A 25,822-nucleotide genomic window follows, 5' to 3' on the forward strand; every position below is an offset into this window, starting at 1 on the left:
TGCCTTTTCCACCCTGCACCCGGAACAACCTCTGAGGGGCGAGGACGGAGCCAGCAGCTCTCACCCTCCGTCTGCACTCATGGAATGAAGCAGCTCTTCAGTTCCTGCACAAGTCAGAGCCCACATGGCATCACCCTGGTGAAACCCACCTCTTCTGGAGCTGGAAGCAGGAGAGGAAGCCCAATGTGGAGGCTCAGCCAGCCTTGCACTCTACCTCTGGATTCAGCCCTGCCAGTGCTCAGAGGCTCTTTGCTCATGCCACAAACCTGCTATGCCACAATGCAAAGCTGGCAGAAGTACCAGGGCTGGTGATACAGCTGCACCACGAGGCCTGCTGGGGCAGAGGAACCTGCTTGGGTTCTTGTTGCTTTTGTGCAGGCCAAGCTGCCAGGCATGGCTGCTTGGGAGCTCAGGCTTAGTGACTGCCTGAGGCCTGCCCTGCTTTTGGAAGGTGATGATGGTGTGAGGGTGGCAGATGTTGTTCCTCTCCAGCTGCCATGCTGGGCTGCCCTGACCTCCCAGACACTCATACTGGTGAAGAAACTTTCCTCCTCCTCCACCTTGTTCCTCTACCACTGCTTCCCCAGGGGCTGTAGCAGGTGCAGGTGGTGGCAGGGTGGGGAGCTGCCTGGTGCCCTGCAGAGGGTCTTAGAGGCATGACAAAAACTGAAGTAGTTCTCAGTGATCTGGGACTTGGCAGTCTCTCATAATTCACATGGGAAAAGGGCTTGCAGGTCCCTGGGGAATGCTGCCTGTCCTCACCACCTCCTCCCTCAGCCCCCGCAGCAGGAGCCACACTGGAGCCCCCAGACACTTCCCATTCAACAGCTTGCAGGTCAAGGCCATCCAGGGCTAGGTAGTAGCTGCACACCCAGGGCCACCCATGGGTCTCCTTCCTGAGGATTCCCCAGATGCCTCTGCACCCACACTGCCTCTTGGTATTCCAAACAGCCTGCGCAAGTGTAGGATTTTCTGCCAGCAGTATTTTCACCTCCAAGGCCTCAGTCAACCTTGAACAGCCAGTGCAGACCACAAAGGGTCTTGGGAGGGAAACAGAAGGCCTCTGGTTGAGGTAGCGAGCAGAGCACAGGCTGGGAGCCAGCTCAGCTCTCTTCCTGGAGCTGCTCACGGCCAAATTACATCTGGAAATGGCACAGGGAAATGCAGGTGTGAAGCTGGGGCTGATTCAGAGAGGGCCCTTCCATGGGTAGGACTGGGATGTGCCAGACTGGGCTGCTCTCGTTGCCTACAGACACAAGGAGAAGGGACAGGCCAGCTGAGATCTCAGGTTGAAGACAATGGTGACAACAGAGAGGACAGAGATGTTCCACAAAGAACTCTTTCAACACACCATAGGAAAAAGAAAGGTTTTATTATCACCATTATCAACGTTGTCATTAGATTAACACTGAATTGTAAATCACTCAATCAATACATATTGTCTGAATAAAACCTACAGACAGGAAAAAAGTCTAGCAGAGTCCTCTCCTGACTCCAGGCCAGCAGCCAGCGCCACTCCGGCGCTGCCGGGACTGTGTCCCACCTTCCACCCAAGGCAGCCTGCGCACCTCACAAGCTGCTCCCCAGCAGGCTGCCCAGCTCCATTGCCTGTGTTCCCACTGGTTCCAAGGGGACTGCATCTCACCAGGTGATGTTAAAAACCTCCAAAGAGCTTTGGAGAGGGTTACGGAGGCCAGAAAGAGCAGATCAGCTGCCTCCACTCCTACGGAAAGGCAAGAGGAGAGGTAGCAGCTGTGCAGTGCCCTTGCAAAGCTTTTGGTCTTCACGGAACAGTTAATGAAGTGGAAAGGTTGCACATTTCCCTACCGTGGCCAGGCCCCTGGCAGTGGGGAACAAGGCAGAGCAGCGGGCACTGGGGAAGGACAGCACGGATGGCGGAGTGGGGGCTCCATCCCCGAGCAGAGGCCAGCTCTGCAGCACTGCCCCGGGGCTCCCCGCGGCAGCGTGGGATGGATGCTTCAGTGCAAAGAGATGTTGTGGGCAGCCTCAGTCCCCTCGGGCTGGAATAAGGCCTCGTGTGGAGAGGGAAGGGAGAACCCATGCAGGAGCAGAGGGCACAGGGGACCACAAAGGGAACCAGGAGGGAAGCTCACTGGCAGCTCCCTTCTCCCTGGCCAGCACAGAGGCAGCTCCTTCTTCTGCCTTCTCCTGGGTGTCACGGCCCCAGCACAGCTGTGGAGCCTCTGAAGAAGACCTCTAACTTCTACCAAGGACAGGAAAGGAAGGACTCCTGTGGTCTGAACTCAGGACTGCCACAAAAGGTGGGCAGCACACTGGCACCCCAGGCGGGTGGCAGGCCATGGCAGTGCTGTGAGGGGGTGTTGGGTGAGGCACTGCGTGCCTGGGATGCCCTTTCCACCTGGTACAGAGAGCAGTCTGCAGCTCGCTGGAGGGAAGGCAAGCCCAGCATGGTGCAGCTGCAGGAACATGCTTTGGATTTGCTCTCCAAACCTCACTCTTCCTTGCTCCAAAGAAAGCCAAAACCCACTCCAGGTCAAGAAGATGGAATCATAAGAGGCCAGCGAGCAGCACTGGGGAAAGAGGAACAGCCCCAAAATAAACAGTGCTGCAGGATTTAAAGTTCCAGGGTGGTGTTTAGGGGCATCTGGAGCCCCAGTGGGCAGCTACCACAAACCATGGTGTCCAAGCAAGTGCAAAATCCTAGCTCCTGGAAAGCTCACGTGCCTCAGTTGCTTCTGCCTCATGCAGAGCTCACTGTGCCCAGGTTCTGCCTGTGCCCACAGGACCCCTCTGCTGGCGATCTCCAGCCCACACGAGGTGCCCAGTGTGCAGTGTAAATGCACGAGCTGCCTATCGACCTGGCAGAGCAGGGTGTAACGACACAGCTTTGCCATTTCAGCTACTGGAAGGTCACGAAGGGAGCATGGCTGGGGGGCAGCCTCTGCTGGTGCTCTGCGAGGGCTGCTGCTGGCTCACTCTCAGTTTCAGCCACTAAAGTGCAAAGAACCAAATGCTACAAGAAACTCTCCCCAGTTCCTCTCCTGCACCAAGATGAGAGCAGCTACCACAGGGAAGGGTGGGCAGAAGGGTACCCACACCACGGGAAGATCTTGAGGGTCCTCAGGAGAAGTCTGAAGCTGCCGTGGTGGACAAGGGCTGGGGCTAGGGATGGAAGTGTGGCTGTCTGGTGACTGGGACACTGGCCAACCAGTAGAGAGGAGCCTGGCAGTGTGGGTTTAAGACAGCCACATTGTGGCAACACCTAATCACTTGCAAAGTGCCCAGGCAAGTGTCACCTTCACAGATATGATGGAGCCAGGTGGGCTGTCGGACATGCTGGGCACAGCAGGAGCATGGGGCTCTGCCATGCCAAATTTCATGAGTGTCCCATGGACTCAGCTGCTGGGTCTGGTGTGGGCAAAGGCTCATGTAAGGGAATGAGACACAGACTGCACAACCAGCCAGCCCCTGCTAAGGGATTCATCCTCCCTAAGGGAACTTGGCACTTTCCAAGGTGTTCTGCTCTGTGCCTCTATCCATTCATGCAGACACATCCCTACAGACAGCCAGGCCTTGGCAGGGTGTGCTGGGCTGGACATGGAAAGGCTTTCACTGGTCAGCCTCTTCTCCAGGTGTTTGGTTCACATCTGGTAGCTGCAATTTCATTTAGATGCTCACTCCAGGTTTCACTATGCCCTGGGCTTCTCTGCTGACAACACTTTGCATTTACACTGCTCTTTTCCCTCTCAGAGCCATTTCACAACCCCCCAAGAGTTAGTTCTCCATTCATGGGGCTCCAGCATCACCAGGGCAGTGACTTGCTGCATGGTCACACCACCATCCATCCTGAGAACAACATCAAGGTTTTTCCTATGGGAAATGCTGCCAGATGTCCACAGGCAATGGGCTGGATGCTGTTTGGGAGTCACTTTGGTTTATGCACTGCATCAATGATAGAGAGGACTCAAAACCCAATATCCTGATCCTGCCACTTTGGAAAATTCCTTAGCTGGTCCCAGAATCATCTGACTTCTGAGTGGCCCAGAACAGCCTGGTCCTGTTTGACATGGCAGTTCCTGTGATCTCTGCGAATGTCCAGGTCTGCCTTGGGTGGAATTCTCTAACAAAATGGTAAATACCACCTGTGAAATGGACAGAATAACCCACAAAGCCTTTGAAGAGGAGCAGCTCAATCTGCTGCTCTGAAAACACCTCTCCCTTTAGCTCACCTCTGGTATCTCAAGGAAAACAGGCAGCTGTTAGGCAGAGACTGTGTGGCCCCAGGGTGCAAAGGCTTTTTTGCTTTATTTGGGCTACAGTGGCAGTGGGAACCATTCTCATCGAGTTACAAATACTAGAGAGCCTAAGAAAAACAGTCATCAAGTTTATACTGAAACTGTTTACTACCTCTGCAGTAGGAAGTCACTTACAGCTGTTCCACTCTTGGCCCGGGGGCTTCCACAGGCACACCAACTCACAGAGAAGTCTACAGCAGAAATGCCTCTCTCAGGGCAGCAGCAACAGCCCTGTCCTTCCTTTCTGCTACAGTCAAAGTTAATGTGGACTTCTGTCGAAAGTGATGTCACTGCGATTGAAGACAATTAGGATCTGTATCAACAACATGCACTCCAGCCTGCCAGTCACCCCTCTGCACCCCACTCGGAATATATTATTGCTTGTTAGCCTATGAGAGTTTCTTTATAAAAAGAGCTTCGTACAGAGAACAGGACTACGACAAAACTCGCTAAGCAGTGCTCCTCTTGGAAACACAACATCGACCCCTTCAGCAAAGGCCTGCAGAGTAGCTGAGAGTTAACGACCTACAGCAAAGATCTGCCAATCGGTTTATGGCCCATTTGAACAGAATTCCTTACAGGACTCTCCTCGGGTCTGTATTTACATAGGTCTCTTCTTTTGGAGGAAAGCTGATAAAGTGTAACAAGGGACACAGCAATCAAAATTACGAACAACCCTCACAGCAAAGACATTAAAGGCTTTTGCAAACACTGACTCGTGTTCTCAGTTAAAAAACATACATTGCTTTGTCTTTAAAGAAAAATATTCTCCTGATTTAAAGTATCACCAACAGCATGTAATAAACAAACTGAGAATGAGCTTCGTAAAAAAGTTGTCTCGCTGTCCAGCCGTTACTAAACATGCTCAGGCTGAGATGCTGCCAACTGCCTCTACACCTTAAAACCAGCTCCTTCACAGGGATCTGTGATGCTTGCACTCCAGAAGACCTGCCAATTTAGAGCAGCCCATTGATAAAGGATCTGGCCACAAGAAACAACAAATGTCTCTTTTCATTCAGAGCAAACAATTCTGCAATGGCCTCTGAAACAATCCATGGCCAAGAAGTGGGGATGCACTTGGCTAAACAATAACATCATCTGGCCCTTTCCCTGCCTGGGACAAAGGATGCTCCAGCCTGGCTGCAGCTGCAGGGTGAGGCCCCATGGACTGAAGTGCAGAGTGAGGGCTTTGTGTTGGCTCTACAGCATCCCAGCTGTGCTGGGGCAAAGGGAAAGCAACACCAGGAGACTGGGAAAACGCCATGATTGTTGCCTGAACAAACCAGAGCTAAGCGTGGTCAAGGCCCCTTTTAGCTCAGAGCCACGCGCAAGGCGATTCCCACTGGGGAGAGACCAGTCTGCTCTCAGGGATGCTCTTAGCACCAGGATCCCTGGCTTCCATGGTAATAGTAATGGAGATCCAGTACCATTTTGGGATGGGATATCCCTTTTTTTAATCCTCCCACTACTATTAAAATGTCATGTTTCATGCACAAGGAACAGGGAATCAGACCTGATCTGGGCGAGATCTGATCTCTCCTCAGCCTCACCCCTCACCGCTGCTCATGGACAAAAATACTACAACACTTTTTTTAAGGCTCCTGCTCTTCCTCTCTTCTCTACATGACTGTAACTAACAGCCAGACTCAGGCACAGGAAAAGATCAGTCAGGACTTGCAAAGGGGACCAAAGTTTAGTTCTGAGCCACTCACCACTCCAGCAAACTGCTACTTTTCACATGACCACACTGGTCACCCCAGCTGGCACATCACCTCAGACTGAAACTGGCAAGTGGAATTTGAAGGGTAAAAAAAACAGGCGGCTTTGAAACAATAAGCTCTTCCAAGCCTGAGACTTGCCTTGGATGCTACACTAGGAGTCTTTAATTGATGGACAACTAGGGGACTTCTTCTTAACTAATACACCATGGCCAGAAATCATGGGCATAAGTGCAGGCAGAATTTAGATTAGGGTACTGTGTAACCCTCCTAGCCTCACTCAGTCCACCTAGGGCACTCTCAAAGGGGGTCCTGTGAGTCTGCTTTATGAAGGAAGGTGATTTGCACCTGCCAGTCTGTGTAACTTTGCTGCCTGTGGCAGCCAGGGCTTGCAACATGCACTTCCCAGGGGAAAACAGGACTTGGAAGGGAGCAGAAACAAAAGTGAGAGTCACTGGACTGGGATCGACTATGTGCGAAGGGCAGAGGACAACAGGAGAGAGCAGACTGAAAACTGCCTCCAAATGTCAGGATCAGAGATGTTACAGAAATAACAGCTGACAGTGACCTTGTAGCATGATTAAAAACATATGGGAGACAGTCCTCAGTGTTCATAGTTCCATGGTAACCAGACTGATCATCACCGAGCCTGCAGAGCTTTCAAGAGGGGCAGGATATAGAGACAGGACTATAGGAACTGAGCTGTGCAAGAGACAGTCATCAGACAAAGTTTTCTGGGGGGATATATTTGATGTGTACAGACTCCTACTCCCCCTAAAGACTGCACAAATGATGCATTCATCTCGCTGGACGCAGAAAACCCACGATTAACTAACTGTTACTGCAGACAATGTCCAAACCAGGTACCCATGTAAAGCCTTCAGCACAACCTGCGGGAGAAGCCCTGTCACTCAGCTGCTTGGCGGGCACCCAGAGCTCCCCACAGTCCTTTTAAAGTCAGAGTTATTAAAAGATTCAGTGCTACAAACCACTAAATTTACCTAATCTAGTCTAGTTCATACACATATTGTACAATATTGCCTAGTGCTCACTACGTACCAAGAGGAAAAGATGCTGACTGGAATTACAGTAAATGTGCTTTTCTTAAAAACTAAAACTGAGAGAGCCACAACAGAGTTCGACCAGCATGCAACAAACTTTCCTCAGCTAGCACAGAGAAATTGTCTAATACGATCAGAAAAAATCATCAGGGAGAGGCCTTTGATCAAGGAAACTAAGAGATTGATCTGAAATGTTGAGGCTTTCACCACTGAAGACTCACAAAACTGTTCGTTCTATGTCCTCATCCTCCTCCCCTCTCCTTTACACTGTTTTCACACAGGCCAGCATAAGGCCCCTCGTATTCTGTCATTTACCTCAAAGTAATTCCAAATGCCACAGACAACCTAGGACCAAAAGCAACTGCTCTCACCACCCACTCAACACTCCTGCCTTTATTCTAGCAAAGCTGTGGCCCACGTGCCGAAATAAATGTCCAGTACATCTCTAGGCAGGTCAGGAACCTGCTGCTTCCTAAAGGTGACAAGGGACCTTTGCTTTTAAATCACAGGAAAACGTCTCCAAAGCCTAATCTGAGATAACAGTCACCAAATCTTCACTAGAAGCTGAGACAAAGTTTGGCCCAAACAGCTGTGTCAACAGGAAGTCTCTGGAGATTCTCTGTGATTCTGGACACTAAGTTGGTAATTATCTGAAGGACCTATCACAGACTCCAGCATGTGACTCTGCTGACAGCAGCTGCTGTGCTTCACTGGTTTCATTTACACCGGGAGCTGCACTTTAATTTATGAAATACACAGGCTGTGGCCACTGTGTCTTCAGGTTCCTCAGTCCACAGCCTCTTTCTCCATGCTTTGGGGATTGCACCTCCTCTTGCAGGAGCACTTGACAACGCGTGCACTACTGAGACTGCCTAAAGCACCACTCTGCACAGGGATGGCTACACACTCTCCAGAACCTTCTTGTCAGATGACAAACTGAGGCTTGTTTCTTCTGCACCCCTAGAAACCTCACTCTCCTCTCCCGTGGCAGAGTAAACCAGTCCTGTTTCAGGTCAGTCCATAGCATCTCCAGCAGATATGTACCAGTACAAAGGAGATGGAAGAAAAGTAGGAGATAGAAGAGATAGAGACCGCAGGACACACAGCAACAGTAAGGGAGTCAGAACCTTGTATGTGACAACACAAAACATCTCGAGCTGCCAAGTCTGATGTTCAGCTCCCACTTCCAGGGTGGGGTGTTTTGGAGCAAAATTGCAGTTAATTAGCCTGCTCAAGTCAAACTCTGTTGGAACTGCCTGGTCTAAGCAGGTGCTGTTTGCTCCAGCAGCAGGGTCAGACAAGGGATGCCACAAAGATGCTTGCTGGTACTTTGGCACGGTCTGGAAGCAGCAGTGCCGGCGTTACGGTGAACATGACTCAGTGGCAGGGAACTGACTCTAAAGATAAAGAGTTGCAGGTCTCTTCCCTTCTTCGAGAAGAAACACCTCATAAAAACCCCTAATGCTTCTCTTAACCCTTCTGCTCCTGCTCACTTCAGGTCAGATATTGGCCTCTGAATTTTTCAGGAACCTTCTCCTGACAGAATCTGTATTAGAAATTTCTAAGACACGCAGTTAAGAAAAACTCCTTCCTCGCTCCCCCCAAATTCTTCCAAAGGCTGCACCTTTCCAGGGTTAGTACTGGTCTGAAACAAGAGTCCAAGAATGACAGTGAGAGAAGTGAAACAAGAGGTGTATGTCTAATTTGACAACTAGGACTCATGCCCCATGGCACCTCCTCCTCGGGTGGGGAGGGCACAGCACCCTCCCCCTTGTCTTCTGTCTAAGGTCACTGGTTTATCCTCCTCTTCCAGCTCCACAAGAACTGACTGAACATGCATTGCACTTGAGGTCAGAGTTCCAGCAAACAAAACCTTGACAGCATGTTTAAAAAACAAAAGCAGTTCCCCCTTCCTTACTCACTAAGACCTGTCACAGCAGGGTCCCACTGCGCTCTCCAGGGAAAGCTGTGAGGACTGGCGCAGGAGCGGGCCTGTAGTGGGATCTACCATCGAGGAGGTTGGGAAGAGCTTGTACCAGCCAATCGCTAAAGTCGACAGATCCAGTTCTTCCAGGAGCACCCTGGCGACTCCCATGAAATGCTTGCGCTCCATGCGGCCGTAGTTTCCCCAGACTATCACCTTGGGAACGAGAGCAGGGGAGCACATTAATCCCACACCTTGCACACCTGCTTGGGAAGCACCAGTCTGACCGATCCCTCCTCCTACTCAGCCAGCACTCAGCATGTGATGGGAAACTCTGGATGACCAGCTTGCTTTTTCCCTACTAAGCACAGGCTTGCAGAGCCTGCTGTTACCAGACTGCTTTTCCCCCATGGGAAGAGGTGAATGTGACACCATTCTGCTGCTCTATCTGCTGAGCAGGGACCACGTGTGTGCAAAATCCCCAGAGCTGCAGCTAAACCTGGTCCTGGCACAGAAAGAGGTCTTGGAGACAACAAAAGGTGGCCTAGGGGAAAGGGCTCAGGAAGAGCTCCCGATCTGGAAAAATAAACCAACAGAAAAAGCTGAGCAGTAGCTTGAGTCAAAAGCCAAGGAGTCTGAGGAAAGGAGCATGTCTCAACCTCTGTGCTCAGAGCTTGGGACACGGGTCAGATGGAGACCAGACACAGCTGCCCACCTGGAGAAAGCGCAGGAGCCTAGTGCTGGCATGCGGTGCTGGTGACGCAAGAGGCACACAGGGAGCGGCACACAGGGGAAGTGGAACAGGCTGCTGAGAAAGGCCTGTGGGCACGGAGTGAGGGCTGAGGGAGGACAGCTGGCAGACGAGCAAGGAAAGCTGAATCACACTTACGATGTGATGGAGAACAACAGATGCAGTGAGGGGTCATGGGCTTTGGCATGCTGGAGGGCTGCACGTGAGCAAGTGGCCTTGTGTGGCTGAAGACAAAGGTGATGACTGACTCCAGAGCGAGTCCATGTTGTGAAGAGAAGATGAGGATCATGGGTTATGAAGATGGTGACTAGTGATCTCTGGCTAATCATGACAGCGTCTTTTCCCTAGGATCCAACAACCACAATGTTACAATCTTCTGTAAAATGAGGCAGGAGAGACAATAAACATCAATTAGAAAGCAAAAATGAACACTCAAGGTCAGAACGAGATGGAGCAAGCCACTGCGAAATGCTGGTCTGGTGGCATGGCTGCTGGCAAAGAGTAAGAGCCCTTCCTGGTAGCAAGGCAAGGAAACCTGTACAAGGGAAGTGCAGAGCAAGCCAGGTCCCACTCCATTTCAGTCAAAAACGTACAGTCTCCTTGCAAGAGGGGAAAACATCCCCAGTCAAGGCAGATGAGGAAGAGCTCACTCATCTCATTACAATCCATCAGGTCAGCTGCCAATCCATATGCCAGTGGAGGAGAAGAACAGAACCTTAAGGATCAATGATGTCAGTGTTAGCAGCAGATTTTAGCCAGGCCTTACTGGTGGAGATGCTTTAGGTAGGAATGAACAATGCACATCCCTCCTTGCTCTAGAAACACAAGCACAGAATTGGAACTAGGAGCGTGGCAGAGAAAGAGTGGCAGTAAAAAGGCAGACAGAGGTAGGACCTGTGACCAGCTGATGGCCAGTGCAGAGCGCTCTGAACACACAAACACAGAAGACAGCTATGCTGCAAGACTGTTTAGGATCTCTAGGTGCTGCCTGTCTCATAACTGGGTGGGAAGGAATGAACTTAAAAAAACAAAAATCAACCTTTTCCTGGCAGACACCTGTGTTATCTGAGGGGTGCCAAATAATCCTCAGTTTGAGCACAGCACAGAGGTTTCCCTTTCCATCTGTCATGCTCAGATCAAGTGCACGTGGGTCAATGAAAACATTGCCTTTTTCTCATCTGCCTTCCTTATCCAGACCCCTTGCCAGACTCAAGGCCTTCCAGCAGAGGTGGGAGATGGGCAAGCTTGAGACTTGCTCTCTTACCTGTAATACTTTGCCTTGGGGGCTCTCAGCAAATAGCAACACCTGATTGTACAAAGGGTCCAGGGACTTGCGAGCCACCTTTGTCTTCTTTTTGGCAATGCAGACGCCATTCTCCAGCAGGTAAGCTTTGATGTAAGCAGCTGGAAAAAAGCAAGTATGGAGAAGTGTATAGAAGAGTTCCCTGTTCGTTTGAGGAGAGGCAGAGTGCCATGTCTTGGATATTGCCAAAGAAGGCAGCTAGCACATTGGAAAGATTTGCTCAGCCAGGCTTATTTTCGGCATGGCGCACAGGCTGCTTACTCCCGCAGAAGCCAAGTGAAATTAGTTCTTTTCCTAATTAATACCCAATTAATTCTCTGACAAGTGTTGCAGGGGCTCAGCGAATTACTTCAGGAGGTCAAAGCTTATTACCTGGCAGTGTTTTGGAGCCGGGTTTTGGTGTCAGTCCTCGAGCTTGAATAATATCCACTTCTAGCTGCCCATTTCGCTCTTGCAAGCCAATTTCCACATCCCCTAAATCAAAGTGTTAGAAGAGATAAGACTTCAAAAAATACATCTGTGGGTTACTAACTGTTAAAACCCAACAATCTGCATGTTCCATCTGCTACGAGCTGTAGGAACTGTAAGCCCTGAGTGCAGGTCTTACTCAAGGTCTCCTCCTGCAGCAGCTCTGGAGTGCCTCAAGCTCAAATTTCCAAAGGCGATCCCTAGTGTCAGCCTCTACCCTGACTTTGGCGACTCAGCCTCACGCTGCTCAGGGCAGCTCTGCCAAACTCGAGTGCCTGGAGCTGCAGGCTGCTTTGGAAAACACAATTACGGTGGACAGTAAGAAAAACCTTTACAGAGCTTGGTGGGCCTCAGAGAGCAAGGAAACATGGAGTTGCACAGGATGCATTTTCAGGACTTCAGCTATGTTTTACTTGCCTGTGCCTTTCAGATCTGAGGGAGGAAAGCACAAAGCTGGTGCTCTCCTGATAACGCCTCATTTGCAGCAGTTGGCAAAACCTTTCAGCCAAGCTTACTCAATTTAACAGAGCAGGAGAGTGGCAAATCAGCAGCTGCTGGACACATTATTAGGTGGCTTGCAGGGGCAGTCCATTCAAGATTAAATTGAAGCTGCCTAACATCTTTATGTTCCTTACCCATCGAGGTGGTGGCCAAGGTCTGACGCCCAACAAACTGTGCAGGGCCCATGCTCCCCAGGAAGTCACTGAACTGCCCAGCAGATGCCAGATGGACTCCACTGAAATTCAAGCTGAAAAATAAATGGATTTTGGCAAGTGGTTAATTTGCATTTTAAAGCAATCCAGCAACTGAGGAAGCAGATTTAATGTCTGTGAAAGGAATGACAGCCACAGGAGCACAAAGGTGGTGCTGAGGGACATAGCTTAGCACCAGACTACAGCAGTTAGAGAATGGTTGGACTCAATGATCTTAAAGGTCTTTTGCAACTAAAACAATTTTCTAATTCCAAGCCTTCTCCCCCTGCAAAACTCACTGACTGCCAGACAGCTTAGTTACAGAGAATCCATTTAAATACCGTTCCTTGTACAGACCTCAGTAATGACTGCGGTCCCCAGCTGGTCAGTGCCTGGATAGCTCTGTAAGGCAAGTTCCTGCCATCTCAGGCTCACCTGCAGTCTCTCACCTCTTCCAGGCAGCACTACAATCTAAGTGGCTTCCTAGCATTGCTCATAGGATCTCTTCGGGTAGCTGTCCCTCACCAGCCCTCCTTTCTGGGTCAGAAACAAAACATCCAGAGTAGCAGTTAGAAGTGGAATGAGGGTGAACGAATCCCTTTGGCACTCAGCTCCTCGTTTCTTTATGGCTTACAGCACAGTGCATCTCCTTGACCAGAGGACGCATTTCCTGCTGCTCCACACCAGAACCATCCACCACGTTTGCTGCATGGGTTTCAAGCATGCTTCTCTGACCAGGCCTGAAGCGATCACAAGGAGAGCTTGAAAGCTGGTTCAAGGTTAAGTGGTCATCACCCTCAAGCACCAGCAATGCCTCCAATGCAAGAAAACATTTGCAGGGGACAGAGGCTCCAAATCCAGTCACCAGTCATCTGAGGCTGGTCTAGGGTATGGTCACAAGTGCTGAAGCAAGACAGAAGGGGTCAAACCCTGTGATGCACTGATAGAAATACCCAGTTGTACCCTGACTTAGACAGCTGCCTCAGAGTCTGTGCACAAACTTGCTGTGAAAGGCAAGGAGGAGGCTGAAGGCCACTTTTGACACCTACATTTGTCCTGCAGGTATCTGCCAAACCATGACACAGCTGTGCCAGGAGTTTTGTGTCAGGGCACCCATGCTCCCACGCCAGGATCTGCACTCTGCCTCTGGGAAAGCTGCTGCACACCCAAGTCAGGCACAACTACGACCCTCCTACACTTTTCCAAAGGTCCTTGGTGGGGAACAATCACCCAGCTCATGACACAGCTCCCTGCCTCCCCAAACTCATTTCTGAGGAAAGATGCCATGAGGAGGCTGCATGTTCAGTACACACAAAGCAGGAGGGGAGCCCTGCCTGCAGGGTGGAATGGAGACTACTGCTCTCCTGGAGCCTGAGTCAGCCACAAAGATTCAGCAGCTGCCCCCTGCAAGCCAGTTACATCTACAAGATATTTCAAAAAAGGATTTTTTTTAAACTCCACTCAGCCAGAAGGTGTAGTTTCAGGATGGGATTTCAGCTCTCCTTAGCTACTTGTAAGCCTGGTCTCAGACCATAGGAATATTTCTTTACTCAGGGGATGAAGCAGCACATAGAGCTCAGCATCCCACACACAGAGGCCTTGAAAAGGACATGTTGTCAGCATGTGCCCTCATGACAGGGAGCAGGGTGCCCTGACACCTTGGAAGACAGGCCTGAGAGGAGCTCTGCACGGGGCAGGTTTTCTCTAGTCTGGTGGTTTTTCACCCTGCACCCATGTGCTGAGATACAGCAGAAGCAGCAGGACTGACAATAGTTAGCGGAGAAGTTTTCAGACTCTCCTCGTGTTTCTGTGCCACCAGCTCCTCAGAGGCTCAAGGCACATCCCCAGGGCTGTTGTCAACCCTGGTGGCAGAGGTGACATGGGGCTGTGGTCATCTCCTCGTGGGTACACAACTCCTGCCCCAACACTCAGCCAGCCCCTGCCAGCCCTGCTGAGGCTGTCCCGTCCGGTGAGCAATGTCCTGAGCATAGGACCAGGGCACAGATGCTGGATTCGCAGCCAGGCTCCTGAGGATAGACTGTGCACAGATCCATCTCCAGGGCTGGTAAATCTGCAGGGACAGGGACATGTGATGGGGAAAGCAGAAAAGGGAGCCTGGAGCCAGCAGGCTTTATCAGGCTCAAGATTTGCCCATAGAAGGAGGGAGAAGTGAGTCCTGGTGCACTCAGGGACCAGCGAGACTCCTTGAACCTGCTGGCTCAGGCATTTTGAGCTGCTCATGGACAGTCAAAAAAGGACAAAAACTAGTGCTTAGGGAACCCAAAATAGTGCAAGAAAAAGGAGGCCCGACAGAGGAAGATGTAAGGTTCAGCAGGAGAAGAATGGACCTTTAGCCAGAGAGTAAATATTGTCTTAATTCTCCTGGAGTCGGTGAAGATGGATGGGCCAAGCCTGGCTCCGCTCCTGCTCGGGCAGGACGTGACCCGAAGCAGCAGTGTACATCACAAGCTGGCAAGACAGCTCACAGCCCTTCAGCAAAATGAGCACTGCTGAGCTCAGAGCAGATGCTTGGGCTCATTAACAAGATGCTGAGGACCAGGGCAGCAGAGGGGAAACCCAGAGCTGTGCAAAGCCTAGTGCTGTGACTGAGTCTCGGAGAGATCCCTCTCCTAGGAAACATCTGGCCATGTTCCTGCAGTGGGGACACAAAGCTAGGCAGACACAGTCCCTAGAAACACCTCTCACTGCATGGCAGCACAGAGGCGAGATCCTTCCAGCTCCTGAATGCTCTATGTAATTCAGGAAAGCTGCCACAGGAGACCATTTCCCTTTAACCTGCTGGGAGGAGAAACATGTTAAGGGTGATGCTAGACATTTGTCTGGCATGATGTGTGTCTGGAGGGAAACCACTTGTGCCCTCTCACCCTAGCTCACTCCTCCCTCAGGCAGCACTGGTCCTTCTAAAGGCTCTGCCCAGCAGCTGGGGCAGCTCAGGAGCAAATGCAAGCACCTGCTAACAGAGGAACCAGTGCTGCAGCCTCCAAATGTCAAAATCAGCTGGAGAGCAGGACAAACAGCGTTAAAAAGCACAAGAGCTGTTGGGCTGAAGGTGAACCAACAGCAGCAGGAAGTTTCATAGCAAAGCAAATATTGCTGCTATCTCTACCCAGATTAAGGAGTCAGAGGGCTCAGGGTGACCTGAAAACAATGAATGCGCCTCAGTGCAAGTCATGGTGAGAGGGCAGGACAGAGCTGCAGGGACAGCAGGGCTGTGCCACAGGCAAGGACCCTCACAAGGACAGCAGTCCAGCTGCTGCATTGCAGCACTGAGACAGATCTCCACAGGAAAGGTAAAAGCCCACTTAAAAGCACAGGCCAAGGTCAAGACAGTTTGGGTTGAGCCTCAGTTAAGGTTTACTAGCTCCACGTGAAAGTCAGTATTAGGTCAGAGAGTGAATACTCCCTGCTGTTTTATCTGACTGGAAAGGGAAGCTGTAACAGGTTAACCCACGAGCTGATGGGCCTGGCTGCCACACTGCACAGAGGCTGACCTTTTGCTTCACTGGACATTAGAAGCAGAAGCTTTAAATCAGGCTCCTTGGCTTCCACTGGTTCCTGGACATATATTTGGGTATTGCCAATAACACTGGAATGAAAACAATTTCTGTCTGGAATCATAAGCTACCTCCAAGAAAGTCACTACTTCTCCCTTGAGAGGAGCTGCCTTGGCTAAAATGAGGATGCTCAAATGCAGCTCAGTGAGCTCTGTCAAGTGCTCAGAGAATCTGGGATGGAGAGGTGAGGGGCTGCATACAGCGTGACTGTGAAGTCAGTAGGACAAACCTCCCCATCCATTCACCTGATTTTCTTGCAGAAGAGCTCCAGGGACCACCAGGACTTCTTACAGGTCTTTAAACACAATGCTGGTACTCCCAAGAAGCCCTGTCCTGCCTCTCTGCTGCCTGACCTCTGAAGAAATCAAACTGTCTCACCTTCGCTGCATTCAGCAGCCAGCTCTCCAGTTTAGCTGGATGTGCTCCCGAAGGGGTCTGCTGCAGGTGGCACTCCCTGGAGTGGCAGCCAGCAGAGGGGTTTCACAGGCACGGGAGCAAACCTGGAAAGCTCTTCTCATCCCATCACCAAACATACTCCTCCCTTAAGGGGAGAAATCACTGCAGCCTGCTGCTAACAAACAGGAGATGTCTTGGTTTTATGTCCATCTAAACAGCAGAGCTAAAAACAGCTGGAGGAAGGCAGGGAGGGGACACACACGCATGTGCTCCGCAGCTGACTTGCAAACAGCAGCTGTCATACCCAGGAGGTCCCCGCCGACCAGGGCTGTGGGAGGACCACCCAGCGGTGACAAAGAGCCACACAGAGGTTACCAGGTGACACTTGTCGCCCTTTAGAGCCTGCAGGGCACAAATCCTCCACGGAGCGAGGGCAGCCCAGCCTTCCTAGTGAGGAAGAGAAATTAATTCCTTCTACTCTGGCCTCTGCTTTCACTGATCATGATTCACAGGCTCTGCTTTGCCACAGCTGACGGGGAAAGATTTTAATGAAGTCAAAGACTATTATGTGCTGTGGAATTGCTTGGACACAGGGCACGATTCTGCAACTGACCGAAGGCAGAGGGAGGTCAGCAACGCCTCCAGGGTGCCAAGGGCAAATGAAGGACATTTTGCTGGAGGGCCCTCAGCCGCAGGTAAGGAGGCAGAGCAGGGGCAGCAGCAGGATGTCACTCTGGAGGCTACTGACCCTGGGGTCTCTGGGCCCACCGGGCTGAAGCAGCAGCCACGTGGACGGTGGTGCCGAGGCTGCAAACCCAGCTCAGGCGCTCTGGCAGAGCCCCTGCAGGCCAGGCTGGGGGCACGGCCGGGCACTGCTGCCGCCGCTGCAGGCGTGTGGACACTCAGGAGAGGCAGACAAGCCCACGCCGACGGCGCAGGCACAGTGCAGCGCCAGGCCATGCCCACACGAAACCCCCATGCAGAACTGGCACCCCACTGCTGACCTCGGCTCTGTGCGAGGCTGGCTGCATGCACTCTTGATGTCTTCTGTGACACCTTCCTATGCAGAGCAGAACTGCTCACTCGGTCCTGGCACCTCAGACCGGGGCCAAGACCGCTGCACTTGGCTGTTCCACTTCAAAGCGCAGCGTTCACAGTCCTGACCACTTAGGCCACCTGTGCAGCAGCCACCGGAGGCTGGGCCCCTGGGCCGAAATCTCTCCTCTGCAGCAGACTGTACGGGTGGCTCAAAGGCTCTTTGCCAGCTGCCTGTCCTTGGAGCATTTCACAGCATCATAGAACGGTTTAGGTTGGAAGGGATCTCAAGCGTCAGCCACTTCCAACCCGCTGCCACAGGCAGGGACACCTCCCACTAGGACAGGCTGTTCAAGGCCTCATCCAGCCTGGCCTTGAAGCCGCTGTAAGGATGTGTCCTTCCTCCCCACATGCAGTTGGTTCCCTCATGCCGAGGCTGCTGCTCTTCAGGGCCACTTGGATGCAGAGCTAGTTTTTCAAGGCTAGCTTGTAAACTGACCAGGATTTAAATGCCTAGCTGGGTCCACGCTGATTTCAGTATGGTCCCCCCCAGAGCACGTATGTGGCTCTGCTCAGCCTCCTCCACACCCTCAGCCGCTGTTCCCTGCACATTAGCATGCAGAGTATGCAACGACACAGACACATTAGGCACAACGTATCACTAATTTCTTCTCCTGCCCATGCAGTCTGTCGACCTCCAAACGTTTTCTCAATCGCCTTTGGGACTCTCTGTGCCAGGTGCAACACTATGCTGCTGCAAGCATCTGCAGCATCAGCTTGTCAAAACCTTGCAGAACCCACAGGAAACGCAGTGAGGAAGGCACCCAGGTCCCGAAGTCAGGGTGGTCTTGCTTACATCTGTGATGACAGCTGCTTGTCTGACCTCTTCTCAGAATCCCTCCTGAGAGGATGCATTGCTTTGCTCTCCTTCTCCCTCAGTCCATCCTGCGGCACTTGTCTTCAACACCAGTTCTGAGCTGCCAGTTTGAAGCCCAGACCAAGGCGTTTCCTTTCTTCTGCCGTTCGTACAGTGCTCTCTAACTCTGACAAGATCTGGGACTGGTCTCGATTGTACACACTTGTAATGGCTGCACCCTGGCTGCTGCATCTGTGCAGAAGACATGCAGGAGATGCTCCTCTTCTGCTCTCTTTAGAGGCTGGCTCTACCCTCCTTTTGTCCAGGAACTCTGTCAAGAGGAGGGGAACTGCGAAGACACTTTGTGTGTCCTCCTGCTTGGACCACAGCCCCATTGCTGCCTCCATGTGCCATGTGCACACCTCCACTTCTGCAGAGCTGGTCTGCGCCACTGCTGCAGGCTCAGCTGGTGGGGTGGTGAGGCAGGGCGGCTTTAATGCAGCCCTTCCTTGGCACACCCAGAGCACAGCTGTTGGCAGAGGACAATGTTTTGCCTTGTGCTTTCAAGGGAGTCATTCACGCAACCACCTACCTGCCTTTAGAAGAGATATGCTCTGTGTTTGGGCCCAGCTCTCATGAACTGTTCTGCTCTCATAAATACTTTTGGTCACACTTTTTCTTTCTTTTTGTCATCTTGGGACACAAAGTTACCATTGGTAAGCTGCCTAAACACAGCCAGGCTGCTGAAAGGTTTGCACCGCACAGCCGAACTGACAGACCGGCTGCTTGTTGACACCTGAAGCCCAGCTCAGCTCTGCAGCTTCAGCTTTGCTTTGAAAAGCAGGGACAGCAACACATACTTCCTCCAATGGAAAGAACAGAGGAGGGGGAAGTCTCCTCTGAGACCCATAACATATTTGATGGTTATTTTATTTGAACATTAAGAAAAAAACATCATAACTCCAACTTCAGGAAGCACTAATGTGCTGTTTAACAATCACACTCATCCATATTGCATGTTAAGGTCTTTTAAATCACATCCTACAGGCAGAAGCCAAGCAGATATCTATCAGCTAAGCAGGAAGGCAGAACTTGCCAATTTAATGTCCACTGCACCATCTTTCAAATATTGAGAAGGAATTATTAAAGCCACACACACCTGCCTGCATTGTCAGGGCACTGGACACAGCCCCTTACACTGGGCACGTTGAAGTGGTTGATGCAGGAGCCTCCACTCTGGATGGTGAGGCCGTCTGTGAGTATCCATCCCTGCAGGATACAAACCCAGCCCCACCTTTGCCAGGCACTATCCCCAACCCTGCTTCCCAACAAGCCACACTTCTCTCCTGGCCACTGCACCCTCTGGACCATTTTTAGCCCTGTGACACGCTGATGATATGCTGCAGCACACAGTGCTCTGCTCACACATCACTGCCTTCTGCTGTATCACTTCTGCCACCCAAACACTGCTGCAAAGACCTCCCCCATTTCTCTCCCCACCCTTCTCCATCTTCAGCCATCTCAGACATGTCCAATGAAAGTCAGCTACCTGCCTCTGCAGAGCAGTTCCACCTGCTCCCAAGTCAGGGTGGGATTCTCTGTGCTTACAGCCCTAAAGCTGGCATCCTTTTGAGCTGTGCTGGTCACACCTAAAGGGACAAAAGGATGCCCTGTGGCTGAACAGGCTGACTCACTTCTTGGTGTATTACAGAAACAATCATAGACTGGTAGGAGCTGAAAGGGACCTCCGGAGATCCAAGGCCCCTGACAAAGCATGATCTCAATCTCCATGCTTTCCCCTTTCCTTCTTGAAAGGCCTGCATTTGTTCCAGCCTGACCTGAGTAACAACCTCTTTCATTGTCTTTTGTTGAAGACCTTGGATGCAGGGCGAGCCTCTGGCTTTGGACAGCAAACCAGAGACAGTGAATGGCTTTGACACAAGCTCCTGAAGGCTGTGCTTAGCAACCAAGTCTTCTGGCAATTCTCAAACGATGTTGGGTAACTGGTGGTGAATTTGCCCAGGCCAGGTCAATATTTCCTCTAGCCTCTTTAGCTCTTTCTCCATAAGGAAGCAGAGAAGGGCAGGAAGCTTTCCCAGCCCAAGTCCCAGATCAGGATCACATCAGCCCTGGACACAGGTAAGAGAGCTGGTACAGGTTGCAGCTTGCAGAAACAGCATGAGAGAGAACAGAGCTGAGGGGTGCAAGGTGCTGTTGCGGCGGGGATTCTGCCACCTACGCCAATTGTGGTGGAGGGGAGAAATTAATTGGTGGGAGATGATATTCTATGAAATATATAATTGATTAATTTTAATGTTCTGCACTCTCGCCACCCCCAACCACTGAATTTTAATATTAATTTGTTTTTACATGGTTATGGAAGACATTCTAGGGATAACACCAACCAGTAACTTGCTAATAACTAGCCAACATTCAAACTATAAACAGAGAGAACTTCCCCATGGCCAAATGCCACTTGCAGTCGACACGCTGCTTGCCCAGTAGATGGGCCCAAGCTCTTTCTGCTCTAAGGCAGAAGGCAGTAAAGAATTACAGAGGCATTAAAGCATTTACTCAGAAATTCTTATCAATTATCAATCACCCTCCGGGGCTAGGTCACAGCCTATACAAGTGTCCAATCTTCAGGAACTCTTTGCCCATGGATGATGAGGCTGGAATCTTCCTGGCTTCAGGGGGAAAAGACAGTCTCTGACCTTGTTCTCCTGGCTTCTTCTGGATGCTCTGTCCAGGGATTCTGAGGCAGGACCTTCAGGTGCAGAGGCAGGGTGCTGTATGGTCTCAGCACGGTGTCATGCTGACCACACAGGCCAATTGCGTGCACACAATCCAGGGTCTGCTCCTGGTAACTCACGGCAGTGAAGCTTACCTGGCAGTGATAAGGCAGCGGGCGTGCAATAGGGTGCACGGCTGCACGGGAGACTGAGCTCTGCAGATAAAGGCAAGCAATACAGAATCCAGTCCTGGTAACTCACTGCAGTGGCAGGCAGGTGTGCACAGCTGGCTGCGAGCCCACGAGAGACTCTGTCTCCGTAGAGAAAAGGAGATGCACTGTGGGTGAACAGTCAGGCAGGCAAGCAGAAGCAAGGTGTTTACCTGTGTACCCTTATTAATCAAATGTGGGCTGAGATTAATGGCCTTTTGGCCACCAAAATGCCCAATCAGCTTGGCAGTTAGCCAAACCATGCCATTAATAGGCAAAGGCCACAGGCCTGGCTCTTCCCAAATATGGGAATCACTCTGGCCTTGCACTAGGCAGGCACAAGCCAAGTGTGTGTATCTTACACAACCGTGTTACACAACCTGGGCCCTGGGCAGGCCAGACCTTATGGCGCCAGGTTCTATTGTGTTTCCTTATGTGTTTACCTCTGGTGTGGGCAGAAAAACGTGTCCAGGCAAGAATAGGCATGTATGAGCCTATTTTGGGCCTATGGGCCCTCCACGACAGGTGCTCGTGCCAGCAGCACATGAGCCAGGCTGCATCCTGCCCTCATCACAAGAGTGGCTTCAGGCAGAGCTCAAGATGCACCTCCCTTAACGATGAGAAAAGAAATTATATGGCTACAAGATGTTTCCTTGCTGGAGGGACAGACACATCTCAGATAACACAAGAACAATTCTTGGAGTCTTTGTCAGCTATCACCTGCTATGCTTTTCCAGGTAAAAACCACCTCAGCTCTCCAGAACTTGACCGTCTTGGCAGGAGACAGGCAAGCACAAAAAAAGCATTGAGTAGCACTTCCTAGGCACTATGGCAGCCAGCAGTCCTTTGTTCAAGGTTTGGTTTTGTGTTTCTGCACCATTTTCAGAAAGAGAAGTGGTTGGCATGAATAAATCACACTCAAGTCCAGAATCTCTTGCTTTCTCCATGTTGTTCATGGCCTCGTGCAGCCAAACAAGATTTAGGCTGTGCAAGAACCAAGATGCAGCTGCAGGTATCTGTTGAGTTGCAGGGGTTTGTTTGAGAGTTATTCCCATGTTTAGACTTCTATCCTTGCAGTGATCTTGGTGTCAGGACAAGTGTCCTCTCCTGCAGATGTTTACGTACACAGAAGAGAACACTCACTGCTGCACACCTGTAACCAGAGCTAAGGTTGGTCTGAGTGCAGTATGAATGAAAATGTCTGTGCATGCAAAAGTGCAACCAACCTGTCCAGAGTAGGCCTGTCCACTGGCAGCAGGAGGACAACAAGGTTAGAGAACATCTCACTTCCATAGTCTGCCTGAAGGCAGACTGTAGTCATAAATATTCCCCAACATGGAAACAAAAAGGTAGCAGCACAGCTTAAAGACCTATGGAGGTTGAATTGAAGACAACAAGACCCAAATGTGAAAGATCACTCCATAATAGCAGCCCAAGAAACAGTCTGCAGTGAAGAACAACTCAGAAGACACAGTCAGGGCCTGGCAGATGGTGTCCGTGGTCCCCTCCTGTGGCACACAGCCAGGCCTGGCTACAGCACCTGGCTGCACCTGCATGGGGCAGTGAGCTCAATGTGAGAGGTCATAAGAAATCTGATTTAGGAGAATACATTTCTGCTCCTTAAAGCTATTGCCCAAAAAAAATCCCGTCTTTGTTACAGGAAAAGAAAGCAGAGGAACTACCCTTCCACCATGTTTCAAGAGAAGAGAGCCCTCTCAGCAGTTTGTGCTCTCAGCCCTGTTTGCTTATCACTCAGCCACAATTCCCACCAGCTTTCCAGTGGGCATTGATTATCCAGCTAGGAACAAAGCATCCAGGAACCACTTACATCTCCCTGTTCAGAAAAGGCAGAGGAGAAACCCTGGCAGAGGGACTGGTGAGGATGTTCTGGCAGGGTCTGAGACTGGACCAGGGAATGTTAGACATGTTCTAGTAAAGGCAGCTGGGTGGCCAGATGTGTTCTGCTTTGTGGGGCTGACAGCTGCACGCCGCCTGCCTTCAGGGCAAAGCTGCCCTGCTATGGGTGCGAGATTCTGCTGGCAGAAATATTCTCTCTCCAGGAAGGCTAAATCAAAGCAGTCAGTGCATGCAATGACAGGACACAGATCCTTCACAGGACTGCACCCTCACCAAGGAGGGTAAGCTATGCAAATATAAAAAGAGAAGGATTCTGCTCTGCATGAAAGCAGAGTCCTGCCCCACACTGCCAAGGGACTGAACTTAATCGCTAATCCCCTGCACATCATAGCAGAGGCAGAACTCCAAGCCACAGGACTGTGCTAGTGTAGCAGAAATATTTCCCTGGAGGCAGCAGCTCAGAGAAGAGATAAAGTACATCACAGCTTTGGAGTGACAAGATTGCCATCTCAGCCTGCGCCTCATTTCTATTTTCAACCCTCAGCACAGATCTATGATGTCTTTCCAGGATTAGCCTACTTCTAAAGCTAAAGAAAGCCTCTCTTAATTTACAGCCTCTTACTTATTTAACACCAGAACCACATTAATCGAGCGTGCCTTTGGACCATCCCATCATTTTAGCAGTACAGTGTACTTGGAATATCATGTAGGACTAGAGAGAGTGAACAGGCCTGCCAAGTCTGGTACTTGGCTTTAACAGAGCACATTTTGGGTATACAAACATTCTGGCCTCACACCTAGAAGCATGAAATCTGATTGCATGTAGTGCCTCATTTTGTAAAGACTGGAAGGGTTTTGCCTTCAAACATTCCCATGAATGGTCACCTTACTAAATTATAATCACCTCCACATATGGCTTCACATAATGGAAATACTCAACCAGAACTGGAGAGAAGTCAGCGCCCAAGGAACTGGCCTAAGGACCCCCTGATTTGCATTCCAGTGTAAAGCCGAAATGCAACAAGGAGTGCCAGAGCTGTCCTTGACATCCAAACCCTTTCCTGAAGTACATTCTTTTACAAGACCCTAGCTCAGATGAAGCAAACCCAAAAAGGCTTGTTACCAAAAACATACACACGCTTGTCATGATGTGCTTTGGGCAGCAGAATGATTGCTTTGCTTCCTGCACCCTCTTCATCACCTCGGCCCTTTGCCATACATCCCCCAAACTAAAAAGCTATTTGGAACAGGGGAGATAAAACAACTACTGTGCAACTTGAAAAACTAACAGCTTCTGATTTATTACCAGTAAGGGCTCTCAGCTATCCACCCCGAATTGGTCTTCTGAGGGCCAAGCAATTAAAAGTAGCAGGTATCTGCTTCAGATAGAGTAATGAAGGCAGCTCAAGAGGGTGCCAGCTACACAGGCACAGAGATCTGCTCTGATTGAGCAGGCAGGACACCTTCAGCATAGGCAAGTCACAAAAACACAGCATCTGTCATGATGGAAAGAAATGAGTAGGTCTGAGGACAGCGCATGCCACAGGTGATTGCCCAGCTCCCCTGCAGTTACTTACTTTCCCTCTGACCCATAGCTGTTCATGCTGTCCTCGATGGACTCGTGGCTGGCCTGGCGGATGGTCCTGCTGGGCATCTCCACTGCCAGCCCAGTTTCTGTGCTCCTCTGGATGGCTCCTTTCAGTCTCCGACCATCCCCATCTAGGAACAAAAGGGGAGACCTGCAGTCAGCTACTGTTCCCTGAGCCTTCCCCAGCAACAGAGGCAAGGAGAAGCAGAGGTGGTCTTTCAGATCATCCTGGCATCTGGCACACAGGCAATACTTTGCTCTCGGGCAGCATTCCAATACTCAGCCCTGCTTCAGCAGCAGCTCCCAGTCATCTGGAACAAACCTAGTGCTCCAGCAAGCCAGGGCCCAGCACCATAGCCAGCACTCTTCCAGCTCCAGCCATTTGCACTGACTGATCACGCACTGAGCACAGGCATGTGCCAGCACAGGCTGGCTAGACATGGGGCTGCCTGATTCGGGAGCACAGCAGCAGCAGCCATGGGCAGAGGTGAGCTGCAGAGCCTGATCCTGCCTCCAAACATCTCCTAAATCCCATGCTGCTGCCTCAACTTGAGCGCAGCAACAAAGAGGCACAGCTCCTGGTGACCATCAAAGGAGAAGACAGGAGGAAAAGGCCAAGCAGCAGCAGAGGTGATGTGAAGGTAGAAGCCCTCCCAGATCAGCCACAGGAATAGCTGGGCACAGCCAGAATCTTCCCTAGTGGCACCTGAATGGCACCAGCAGTGGAAAACCCTGGAGAGGCCTATTTCCCTTTGTACACACCCTCGGCCACCGCACAGTGGGAATTAAGTAGGTTCTGATTCCTCCTGGGTGCAGTCTTCAGAGACTCAACCCTCTGAAATTAACAACTGCTATTTTCATCCTCCATCTCCAGCAGTCTGCTTCGCAGAGCAAACCGCATTATGTAATGAATATGTAATGAACACCATTACTATTAATTGCTTTAGCTGGTGTTAGGGAGCTCCAGATTCCATCCCATATGCAGCACTCATCCTGAAACACATCTGCTGCAAGTCTTATGCACAAAGCAGAATTAACTAAACCCTTTAAAGATGTCCTCCTGTAAACTGCAACCAGTTAATAAATCTCTGAGCATGGGGCTCTCAGAAACCCACCAGCCTTTTGAGTGCCACCCTGGAGAAGGAATGACCCAGTTATCAAGTCTACAGAACCCAGGATCCCCAAATACTAAAGAAAACAAATCTTTCACAGCTGCTTTGGAAATGTGAGGATATCTGCAAGAAGCCATCTAAGACACACAGAAGGTGGTTATTTGTGTAGCAAGCTGCTTGACCTAAAACACTTTTCTTTGGATCTTGGTGTGAACAACTATGTTTAAAATAAAGCCACCAGTAAGGTATCAGAATCCTTCCTATTCTA

At 50.8% G+C, this 25,822-nt stretch overlaps 1 protein-coding gene across 5 annotated transcripts in view; it reads right to left on the minus strand.

The window, feature by feature from the left end:
- Positions 1-1,353: 1,353 nt before the first annotated feature.
- Positions 1,354-25,822, minus strand: part of RIMS4 (regulating synaptic membrane exocytosis 4) — a 53,517-nt gene continuing 29,048 nt past the window's right edge. For 3 of the 5 annotated variants that reach the window (XM_064167815.1, XM_064167819.1, XM_064167818.1), the window contains 6 exons: positions 24,432-24,573; positions 12,138-12,250; positions 11,407-11,508; positions 10,996-11,135; positions 8,975-9,196; positions 1,354-4,567 (listed from right to left, as the gene is read on the minus strand). In XM_064167815.1, the coding sequence (XP_064023885.1) occupies positions 8,978-9,196; positions 10,996-11,135; positions 11,407-11,508; positions 12,138-12,250; positions 24,432-24,573 (716 nt within the window). In that variant the 3' untranslated portion in view covers positions 1,354-4,567; positions 8,975-8,977. Of the gene's footprint in view, positions 4,568-8,974; positions 9,197-9,220; positions 10,076-10,995; positions 11,136-11,406; positions 11,509-12,137; positions 12,251-24,431; positions 24,574-25,822 lie in introns of those variants that run through there. The other 2 variants (XM_064167817.1, XM_064167816.1) reach the window with 2 other exon arrangements.

This window comes from Pogoniulus pusillus, chromosome 29, assembly GCF_015220805.1.
Source record: "Pogoniulus pusillus isolate bPogPus1 chromosome 29, bPogPus1.pri, whole genome shotgun sequence".
Classification (NCBI taxonomy): Eukaryota; Metazoa; Chordata; class Aves; order Piciformes; family Lybiidae; genus Pogoniulus; species Pogoniulus pusillus.